At 40.0% G+C, this 12,146-nt stretch overlaps 1 protein-coding gene across 1 annotated transcript in view; it reads right to left on the bottom strand.

Moving 5' to 3' along the window:
* Positions 1 to 9,600: 9,600 nt before the first annotated feature.
* Positions 9,601 to 12,146, bottom strand: part of CUNH11orf58 (chromosome unknown C11orf58 homolog) — a 15,831-nt gene continuing 13,285 nt past the window's right edge. The window contains exon 5 of the mRNA XM_004369677.2: positions 9,601 to 12,144. Coding sequence (XP_004369734.1) covers positions 11,917 to 12,144 — 228 coding nt within the window. The 3' untranslated portion in view covers positions 9,601 to 11,916. The remainder of the gene's footprint in view (positions 12,145 to 12,146) is intronic.

Raw genomic sequence — 12,146 nt, 5'->3', positions numbered from 1 at the left:
CCCACTGAAGGTTCACAGCCCCCTTTGAGTTCCTGGCTCATTGTTGGTCCAAGTCTCTGTTTGCCTCTGGGGGCCTCTTAGATCTAGAAGGCACCTCCTTCCTAGACCCAGAATTTGAATTCAAAGGCAGAATCATCCCTGGGAGAAGCTGGAAGATCAAGTGCTCTGCCAAAAGAGCCTAGGATGTGGGCATCTCAGGAAAATCCTGCTTGTGCATGCCAAATCTCCAGCCTCATAGACAGTGGTGTGGGAGAGTCAACGTAGGGTCAGAATCACAGCAGTAAAGCAGTAGTTCTCTGCACACAATTGTAGGAACATCAGCCCCCTTCAGATTCCTCCCTACTTGCTCTGGGAGTTCCCAGGGGTGTTTCACATATAGTCTGAAATGAAGGACATTGTTCATCTTATTCACTATATTATCCCTAGTGCCCAGACAATGTCTGCCACATATAAGATAGCTAAGAAATAATTTGTTGAATGAATGAATGAAGTCAATGCTTGTTGACCAGGGAGCTGTCTCTCTTGTTCAGATGACTTTGCCTGTCTCTGCTGTGATCTGTTATGTGTTTTCTGCTGTGCCCCCCAGACAGCATCCCTAGTTCCTTGAGTAGCAGGTAAGAGCAGGGATTGTGGAATTCAAATCTACCCTCATAAACCCTGTGACCTGGTGGATGTCACCTAACCTCTGTAAGCTTTAGTTTCCTCATAGGAAAAATGGGAATGATAATAGTACCTTCCTTACATGGGTGATTGTGAGGATTAAAGGAGATAATCCTCAAACACAGTCCCTGGCACGGGAGCACTCAGTAAATGGTCACTGTGCTGATTTTACCCTCATGCATGATCCTCATTATGAACAGCAGGGCTCCAGGTGGTTCTTCCACATTTAAGCCTGTATCTCCTTTCCCTGACTGAGCAGGATAAACAGGTTTGGGGGGCATCCGCCATCCCTCTTCTCCTTACATCCTCTTGCCCTGGTCTTCTGCCCTCCACCCTCTGTCTGCCATTTCAGACAGCCACCTGAAGCAGGTAAAGCAATGGCCCAGGGCTTTTGAAGTTGGATTCGCAAGGCTGGGCCACTGCGAGGCTGCCCCCTTGAGCTCACCAGGTGCTGAGGACAGGCGAATCCTCTGAGGCCTCCTCCTGCAGCCCTGTGGCTGTCCACCTTGACATCAGATCAACCTGTGAGCCGCCCTTTGATGTCAATTCCCAAACTGGAGCCTCATGCCCTGCTCTGAGAACCCGGGGCTTTGAAGTTGGCCTATAAACTGAGCCTCCAGGAATAAAGTTGTCTGTTGTGCCTCAGAGCACGGCTGGGCCCTGTAAAGGCACAGGGAGTGCCGTGAACACCTGATAAATAATTCTTTCTAGGCCCAAGAAAGATTCCTGCCATTTAAAGGGGAGGAAAATTCCCTTGACCTTTTCATTGAAGTTCTGGGGTGGGGGGTTAGGGTTTTCTTGTCTTTTCACTGAAGTCACATGTGTGAGGCAGGTTGTCTCTGAGAGCCGGGTTACCCACCCATGATGACCCAAGGTCCCCTCAGCTAGCCTTGCTCCCCCTCACTCTCTCTGCCTCCCTCCATGGACTGGAAGAGGGGCCCCACCACTTCTGGGCCCAACCCTGCTGGAAATGGCAGGGTTCTGGCAGACAGGGCTCTGTTGCCTTCCCTTCTTTCCATTGCCTGGCATGGTCAAGAGGTGAGGCAGGCAGGGATATGCCCTGGATTTCCCACCTGAAGGAGCCCCAGAAATAGATACTGGCTGACACGCATTGAGCACTTACCACACACCAGGCCCTATGTTAAGGCCCCTTTTGTGCACAGCAGGATAATAGGATGTGGACTTATATGTAGTTCTGTGAAATCTTTCTTTATGGGGAAATGTAACATACATATAGAAGGTACACAAAATAACAATGTACAGCTCAGTGAATGATCAGAAAGCAAACATCTGTGTAACCACCACCCCAGTCAAGAAATAGAAGTTTGCCAGTACCCTGGAGGTCCCCCTCATGCCCCCTCCCACTCAGTAGGCCCTCCCTTTCCCACAAAGGTTAACCACTCTCCTGACTTTTGTGGTAACCACTTATTTGCCTTTCTTTATAGTTTTACTATCAAAGCAGGCCTTGCTGAATGCTGTAGTTTTGTTTTGTTTTCTGAAATGTGTACGACTGGATTAATAGAAACATTTTGTAGTGGCTGGCTTTTTTCACTAAACATTGTTCAGTGTAAACATGTAAGCATAGCTAAACAAGGGTTCCTCCATGGGGTGTTTCATGTAACTATGCTTCATTCCTTTTCACTGCTGTATAGTATTCCACTGTATGAACACTGGACAATTCTTTATCCATGCTACTGTTGAAGGACATTTGGGTTTTTCCAGTATGAAGCTATTACAAATAATGCTGCTATAAACATTTTTATGCTGTCTCCTGGTGCACATGCCCTCATATTTCTTTTGATGTATACCTAGGTGTAGAGTTGCTAGGTCATAGGATAACCATATCCTCAACTTAGGCAGAAAATAAAAAACTGTTTTCCAAAGCAGTAGTACCAATTTCTACTTCCACCATCAATATACGTGCTGTTCCACACCCTCACTGTGGCTGGCAGCCTCTGAGATGGCGCCCAATGATCCCCACCAGAAGGTATTCTTACCCTTATGTAATCTTCTCAAGTGTTGGCTGGACCTAGTAACTAATGCATATCTTCTAATAAATAGGATATGACAGAAGATATGGGGTGTCACTTCCACGATTAGGTTACAGAAAGACTATGTCTTGGGCACCCTCCCTTGCTGTCTCACTTGCTTAGTATTAAGGGAAGCCAAGCTATGAGCTAACCTATGGAGAGGGCTACCTGGCAAGAAAAGCCAGCGAGGAGCTGAGGCCTGTATCAGCCATGTGAGTCAACTTGGAAGTGGATCCTCCCCCAGTCAAATCTTGAGATGATTGCAGCCCTGACTGACACCTTGGTTACAGCCTTGTGAGAGACCCTGAGCTAGAGGCACCTAGCTAAGCCCAGATTCCTGACCAGGAACTGTGAGAAAATAAATGTTTATTGTTCTAAGCCATTAAGTTTTGGGATAATTTGTCACGTAGCAATATATAATTAATACACTCAACAAAACTTTTTAGTTTTTTTAAAAAATTATAGCCATTTTGATGAGTATACAGTAAGTTTGGTTAACATTTCCCTGATTATAAATGAGGTTGATCATCTTTTCAAATGTTTCTTTACCATTTGGATTTCCTTTTTTGTAAAGTGTCTGACAGGTCTCTTGTATTTTCCTATTGGGTTATCTTTTTCTTATTGACTCATACAGATTCTTTCTACTTTATTTGGGAAGGAACAAAAGTGGAGAAGAAAGGAGGGAAGCCAACAGAAGGTCAACCTCTCAAGTTGGTCACTGTTGTGGGAAATTTGGGCCCAATCCCACTGGACCTTCTGGAGAACCATGTAAACTGCACCTCAAAATTATTCACCTGAAGTATGAAAGAAGGGAGCATTTATCCTCCAGGTCAGGGACCCTGTTGACCAAGGGTTCCTCCATGAGGTGTTAACTCCTTCACCCTTCTAGATCACACGTGATTCCACATGACTCCACACTGAAGCAGCTGAGAAGCCCTGGGGCAGAAAGTGAGAGGTGTAGCTAAAATGAGATTCTGCAGCAGTAATAGCTGGAATAAAATGTGGGCCCAGAGGATGTGAGGTGGAGCACAAGAAGTATCTGACACAGAGCCTCTTTTCAACTATCTGCATGGCAAATATCTTCTTCCACAATGTGACTTGCCTTGCCCTTCTCTTCTTAGTATCTTTTGATGAACAGATATTAGTAATTTTAAGGTATTTGAGTTTCTAAATCTTTTCCTTTGTAGTTTTGGGTTTTTGGGTTTTTTTTTTTTTTTTTTTTTTGTTGTTGTATTTAATCCTGTTTAAAAAGTCTTCCTGTACTTAAGTCGTAAAGATGTTCTCCTATGGTATTTTCTAGGAGCTTTATTGTTTTGCCTTTCAGTTAGATCTACAATCCACCAGGAATTGATTTTTAGATAAGGTGTGAAATGGGCATCAGATTTCGTTTTTTCCCATATAGATATCCAGTTTATTGCAGAATCTATCATTTCCTACTGCTATGCAGTGCCACCTTTGTCATAAGTCAACTATGGAGTCGATTCTGACTCATGGTGACCCCATGTGTGTTAGACTAGAACTGTGTTCCATAGGGTTAGTGGCTGATTTTTTGGAAGTAGATCACCAGGCCTTTTTTCTGAGGTACATTTGGATGAACTCAAACTTCCAACCATTTGGTTAGCAGCCAAGGGTGTTAACCATTTGCACCAGCCAGGGACTCCTGTCATAACATAAGTCAAAGTATCTGCATATGTTTGCATCCATTTCTGGGCTCTCTCTTCTATTGCATTGTCTATTTGCCTATTGCTGTGCCAATATTACACTATTTTAATTACTGGTGGCATGGTGGTAAAGAGCTACAGCTGTTAACCAAAAGGTCAGCAGTTCAAATCCACCAACTGCTCTTTGGAAACCCTATGGGGGCATTGCTACTGTGGGTCACTATGAGTCAGAACTGACTTGACAGCAATGGGTTTGGGTTTTTTTGTTTGTTTATACTAAGGTTTGATACTCAGAAAAGCAAGGCTTCTATCTTGTTTTTATTCTTCACAAGTATCTCAGCTATTTTTAGTCTTTTGCATTTCCTTACAAATTCTAGAACTGACTCATCAAGTTTCAACTTCCCTCTGCCCCATTGAATTTTTTTTTTAATAAAGACAGCATTGCATGTAAATTACTTTAGAGAAATATGCATCTCTACAATATTGAGTCTTCTAATCCATGAACATGTTATATCTTTCCATTTATTTAGGTCTTTAAATTTTTCCCTCAAAAATGTTTTGTAGAAAAAAAAAAAATTCTGCTTCTAGCAGTAGTGGACCATGTTGCTTTGAATCAACTGTCCCACTGAGAACAAGTAGAAAGGTAGGCTAAAATATATAAAAAACAAAACCATCTGTTGGAAGGCATTGGAGAGCTGTCAAAGCACTGAAATTTTATGGAGCCAAGATCCAGAGGAAAGGAGGAAAAGTAGGAAGTGTGAGCTCAGCAGCTGGTCCTACTTTTCCCCTCAAGGTGGATTGCCTATTCCAAAAGCTGTGGCTGAGAGGCTGAGAAACCAGTTAGCTCTTAATCTCCAAGCAGGTGTTCTTTGCTGTCCTCCCAAATAGTCTCACCTTGTTCACCTGCAGTTTAGGAGTTAGCCAAAGACCCAAGGGGTATCTTTATACAGATTTTTAGGGCTCTGCAGCTCACTCCTCTCCAGTACTTTTCCCTCCAAATCCTAGCCAACTTGACCGCCCTAAAGTCTGATCTGTTTCTTCCACCCAGTGAGGTGGCTGCTGTTTGAGCTAGTTTCCTTCACCATGGTTTATGGTGACCTCAGGGAGAAGTCTGAGTTGAATGTGGGACTCGCCTAATGTGATTCTCTTCTAGCAGTGGTTGACTAACACAAATTGCTTTCCCTTCAGCAGTTATTTTTTCCCCAATGCTTTGAAGATGTAGTTATTGTTTTCTAGCTTCCATTGTTTCTGTTGAAAAGTCAATTGTCTTATTTTTGTCCCCTTGAAGATATATTGTTTTTTTCCTCTGTCTGCTCTTGCTTTTCTTTAGTTCACAGCATTTTTATGATGATATGCCTAGGTATGATTTTCTTTGTCTTTATCCTATTTGGGATTTGTAGAGATTCTCAAATCTGGGGGTGAATGTCTTTTTTCACTTTGGTAACATTCTCACCCATTATCTCTTTAAAAATGGATTCCTCCCCACCCCCTGTTTTCTGTCTCCTCTTTCAAGGACTCCAGTTATATGAATGCTAGTTCTTTTTACTCAATTCTCTATTTCTTACTCCTGGGAAATAATACCTCATTATGCAATAATCCATTGCATCCATGTGAGAAGGATTTGACAAATCAGTTAATTTGTCTCTTCTCTTGCTGAAGTTACTCAAACCCTCCCATACTCTGAAGTCGTGTCTATTTTTGACATCAACAGTGACAAAACGCACAAACTTGAATGGAACTCGGACATAGTCACATTTTATTTCAAGGACATAGGGCAAAAGATGTGGAAATTTTTTCTGGTCCTAAAGTTAAATGTTTAAGGGTATAGGCTGCACTATGCCAATGCTCAGTGCCAGATTCTGAGAGGCAACCATATATATTTGTGATATGCAGGGCCTTCTAAAGCATGGAGACCAAAGAAGGGGCCCCTCTTACCTGGGTCTAATGTTAGGGTTTAATTTCAACATTGTTGACATTTTGGGCCAGATAATTCTTTGTTCTGGTCTGTCCTGTGAATTATAGGGTGTTTAGCAGCAATCCTGACCTCTGCCTACTAGATGCACCCCCTCAATTGTGACAAAAATGTCTCTATATATTGCCCAATGTCTCCTGGGGGGCAAAATAACTCTTGCTTGAGAACCACGGGTCTAAGGATAATACTTCAGATAAGAAAGACCCATATATTAAGTTCTATTTGTAATTTATACCAATTAACAGTCTGCTTGATAAAAGCACATCAGTTTAACCTGAGGTATGAGTTATAATGTATTATTTTCCTTTGGCTTTGGCTATTTGGGAGCTCAGAGTTAAGATTCGCATTTGGTTTATTAACTATATTAGCCTGTTTTCAGGATTCACCTTTTTTTTTTTTTTAATGTAACAGTACTTTTAGAAATGGCTTCATGTGATTTGAAGAGGTTGGCTGGCAAAATGTCTCCATATGAAGCTCAGACTTAGGAGGCAACATCCTGGTACTGGTAACCACACAAGAGGCACCATTTTCAGTGGTGGGAGTTAGGCTCCTTGAAGCAGCTTTGAGGGCAGTGAACAGCAGTTATGGAAGTTGAAGAGGAAGAACAGGGAAGACATTGTTAAGTGTGGTGGGCATACCTTGTGGGAAGCATACAGGATGTATTCCTTTGGTTTTTCTCATGCCAGAAATAACTGGCATGCTGAGAGTGGGGTGAGCAGCTGCAGTTCAGAAATCAAGCCAGTGAGGGTTCAAGCCACAGTAATTTGGGTGTTAAAGTTAATGTGCACTTCCAGTTTGGAGATGGAAGAGTAAAATAATTTCTCTCTTCTCTTGGAAATCACCCAAAAGCAACAAGGAGAATGAGAAACAGAAGTGCAAACCAACTTCAACAAAACTGGGGGACATCTGAAAATCTTTAATAAGCTGGTGGAAGAGTTGGAAAAGTGGTGAATATCAAATGAGAATACAGGAGGATGCCTGCTGCTGCAGGATCTCAGAGGAAGCTAGCAGCTAGTGCCTTGTTTAAGGTGAAGATATTAACAGGAACAGTCAAGAGTGGCAGAGGTGAGAAGAGAGACCATATTGTGAATAGTCCTATAGCATCTGATCTTCCCTGGCAGGGCTAGTGATTCACATCCAATCCTGGATCATGAGAAAAATTGCTGCTAGTCTGACCTCTCCTCAACATGAAAATCCTGCAAATACCTGGGAAGAACCTCATTTAAAACTTGAATCGTCAGTTTTCCCCATTTAAGTAAATGGCAGTTCCTTTCTTCCAAGTGCTCATTCCTGACTACTCTCTCAAATGCTACATTGAATCTTTCAGCATATTCTGTTGGCCCTACTTTCAAAGTGTGTTTCTCACTGCTCCCACCATTACCACCCTAGTTCAAGTTCCTGTGCTCACCTAGAATATTGCAACAGTCTCCTAACTGGGCATTCCCTTTTCAAGACTGGCTCCGTTTTTAAAACACAGCTGCTTACACTATATTAGATAATGCTAAAAAAATAAAAGGCAAAGTTCAACCTCAGTTCTTCTAGTTTCCATTTTTATAGATGAAAGCACTGAGAAACCTTGTTCACATGAAAAAAAAATTTTAGACACTTCACTCAACCCTCTGAACTCTTAATTATAGGCCAAAAAATCATAGTGATCTTTCAAGAATTATTTTTAATAAACCTATCTGCTGACAATTCACTTCAGTTTACTAATTTTACTGAGGGCATATAACTGGAAACCACCTGTGTTACAAAAGGAACCATTCAGCCCTCAACATCCAATGTTTCAAATTGTTCCTTTGGTTGGAGCCTTGGAAGTTTTTTACTTGCAGGGAAAATTAGCCATAGTGAGATGTGGGATGGCTGAGAGGTATTGCCTTTCCTTCCCCCAGTGGGAGAAAGGCTACTGTGAAATGAACAGTAGGAGAGTTTTCAAGGAGATGGGTTTAAGAACGAGTACACATGGATGATCAAGATCTCTACTGATTTTCTATTGAACACCTTCATGTGCCTCCAAAAAAACCCCCAAACCTGTTGCCATTTAGTCAATTCCAACTCATAGCAACCCTATAGGACAGAGAACTGCCCCATAGGGTTTCCAAGGAGCGGCTGGTGGATTCAAACTGCCAACGTTTTGGTTAGCAGCTGAGCTCGTAACCACTGTGCCACCCGGGCTCAGGAATGTGCATATTAATGTGAAGACTACTGGTTAACAATGGCAAATGCTGCTGAGTCAAGAATGGGAAGAACTGAAAAGTACCTGTTTTGGCAACATGAGAATCACTGATTTGATGACTAGTTTTCTGTGCAGTTGTGTCAAGGGTGGGTAAGACTCAAATTGGAATGAGTTGAGAGAGGCAGGGGATGAAAGTGAAGTAGACTAAACAAGTTATTTAATTGGACGGTGTGGACACAGGATTGCAGCTGAAGGATATGGTACCTAACAATTATTTGAAGATGTGAAGAAGGGCAAATGCTAAGAGGGTATAAATACAGAAGATTCAAAAGCACTAGGTTTACAAGGTGAAAAGGATTCAGTGGCTAGAGTTTATTGAGCATTTACTGTTATAACCAGTGTGCTAAACTTTTTACTGTTTTATCTACTCACAATAAACATATTAGTTACTATTGCTGTTTTCATTTTACAGATGATAAAAGGAGAGCCAAAGAGATCGTTATGCTCAAGGTCACTCAGCTAATCACTCAGCAAGGTGGTAGGGCTGGAATAGTACCTAGAGCACAGTGAACACTTCTCCATGGCTGTGGAGTCTGAAGAACTCTACTTTCTACGTAAGATAGAAAGTTAGGGCCTATTAAGAGTGAAGATGAGAGGGCCACAAGTTTGACAATAGAAGTTTTAAATAGCTATTAAGGAGAATGGAAGAACAGTTGACTAGGTTAGAGAAAACAGGGTTTAACAACAGTGTTGTAGTCAGTGAACACTAATTTTTAGTAATACTGATTTGTGCATTTGGTGAGCTTTCTCCAGAATGCTCTGTAGGGGACTGGATACATCCAGGGTTGTTTTCCAGCATGGTATGACATTGGGGAAGGTTACTTGGGATACTGACAAGAGTGATACTGAATTGATAAATTCAATGAAACAGGTAAAAACAGACTGGCAATGACCAGACTGTAATAGGTATAAAGAAAAAGAGGTGTTATGGTCAGAGGTTTGTTTTTGGATGTTGAAAGTATCCAGGATGTGGTTGTGGTAGAGACAAAGTAATGAAAGAAAAGCCCTCTGAGTAGGAAATGGTCATTGAAGTCAACCAGGTAGTTGAAATTTTTTTATTTCCCCAAAATTTACTCAAAGAATGTGACCAGCCAAGCTATGGTTTTATCAGAAGTACAATCACTCTCTAGACTTTTCTCTGTGCCTTCAATTCTCCCAGATTTTGAAAATTATAGATTTGAGGACTTTTATCTATTAATGCACACAAAATTGTAATCTGTGTTTCTGGAAACATTCTTTTCAATAAAAAGACCGTTAGATCATTGGTACAGGAAAACACTTGAGTACAGGCAAACATGGGAGAAGTGCACCAGTTGCACATTTCAGTTACGAAATTATCGATGACATGGAAAAGTTGCTATGAAACTTTTCACTGAATAGTGTATTTCACTGCATGAAAATAATTTGTATTTTCCACCTGATTTTTTCAGTAGGGGTAACTAAATGGCATGGCATCAGTCTTCTGTTGTTAATGCTTTTCTCTAATTAGAAAAAAAAAAGGTTCATGCTTAAAAGACAACTGTGATGTTTAATGTGGTGCTGGGACACTAAGCCACATGGACCAATAGACCTAAATTTATTCCAACCCTGATATTATGTTAATGTCCAATAATACATGAATTAATTGAAATCAGAATTTCTCAATTTGGAGATGAAAAGGTCTTCCAGTGTAGTTATCATTTTAGAAGGCTCTTCCACTTACATATCGTTAACAAAGACTTATAAAAACCCAGTATATTTAAACAATGAAATGATGAAAATACTTCTTAAAACATAATACTGGTCTCTCCCTCTTCAATTCTTAAACATAATCAGTCCTTTTCTTTCTACTTAAATTAGCTGCAATAAGCAATTCCACAGACTAAATATTTGAAAATCAGTAGCCAACCTAAAATTTGTTGAATGAAGCCAAACTTGTTCAAATCAATTCTTTGTTAAATGCTATATGAACTGTCTACTATCCACTGACTCAACATTTTACTATACGGGGTAGCAATGTGAGAAATAGGGGGGAAAACCCTTGGGGGTCGAACATATAAAGAATATTTCAGATGAACTGTATAAACCAGAAATCTCACCTGTTCTGTTACTCTTCTAATACATTCTAAATTTCAAAACAACACAGGAATAATTAAAAAGAAAAATCCCACACATCAGTATCTAAGCATCTAAACATATAGTTTGGTTTACAAATAGGTTTGACTCAAACCTTTCAACGCCAGTTAGAAATATCGTAATTTTGGACCCAATTATTCAAAGATCATTGACTAGCCCATAATGCAGTCTGAGTTAATCTGCTATATGAATCAACCACATAATAGAAGCCAGATGATTCCAACCTTACTCCAACAGAAACTGCAATAAAATTACAAAGTAATACTTTTTATAATTAGATGACAATGCTGTATCAAGATAACAACATTGGGATAAAATGATGACAATTTGTTTCAGCTTCTTATTCAATAAGCCTGTTCCTCATTTTTAGACAATGAGGATACAGGTTTTACAACCAAATGTAGGAAACGGCTTTCTCTTATTTAGGCCTTAGGGAGAAAATTAACTTTGGTCACATATTACCTCAAAAAAAAAAAAAAAAAAAAAAAAAATCAGTTTTACATAATCCTAGATAGGACCAAATGATCACAGAAATAATTTCTTCTGTAAAAACTGGCCAAATTTTATAAAAAATCTAATATATGATGTAATTCAAATTATATAAAGACTGCTTAGGGTCGTATTATTCCAAAATTATGACAGTTCCAAGTCCATCGTAACAACTGTGGAAGTACTTGCTCTCATGTTGCTTTGGTCCAAAAGAGTAGAGCCGAATCAGTAAGAGTAAACTAAGTACCTAATCTTTTGCCAACATTAGATGTTACTGGAAGGAAAACTATCCATGATGAACAATTCCGCTATAACAAAGTATAATAAAAGCAGAGTATTTTTCACAAACATATCACAGTATCAAATAAACTTTTTATAAGAGAAAAGTATGAAAGAACAAAAAAGATAAAACAGCTATCACAAAAACAAAACATTATCTGTTTCAAAAGTGTCTCCCCCATAACTGCATTAAAAGGGGTAAGAAGGTAAGGTTAGAGGGTTGATGATGCTAATATGAAAGGAAGCTGAGTACTGTATTTATTATTTTATACAACTCTTACTCTTTACAAAAATGGTTATAGTCATGCCCATAAAAGTGTAACCCATGGCATCTGAAAGCAAACACTCTTTGTAATTATTTAAAAGGGCCTTTTTAAAAATTATAATACAAAGGTCTGTGCTCTATAAGCAGTCCTCCACTGTGCATTATAACAATAAGGCTTACTTTTAATACAAAGACTAAGTGTTTGGGAGTTATGAACCACTGGATTTAACAAACATCATTTTGTAATTGCTTTTTGCATCTTTTTTGTTTTTGGGATCCTCCACTTCATCAGGGTGTTCAGTAGCATGCAATTCTTCAGCAGATTCTTCTTTCTCTGACTCTGAATCACTTTCAGAGTCATCTGGACTTTCAGGATCAGGTGACTCATCATCATCATCATCTCCAGCCACATCACCTTCTCCATCATGATCTTCTACCT

The sequence above is a fragment of the Trichechus manatus genome, unplaced genomic scaffold, assembly GCF_000243295.1.
Source record: "Trichechus manatus latirostris isolate Lorelei unplaced genomic scaffold, TriManLat1.0 scaffold00006, whole genome shotgun sequence".
Lineage (NCBI taxonomy): Eukaryota > Metazoa > Chordata > Mammalia > Sirenia > Trichechidae > Trichechus > Trichechus manatus.
The sequence above is the reverse complement of the archived record's forward strand: the minus strand, read 5'-3'. Positions and strand labels throughout refer to the sequence as shown.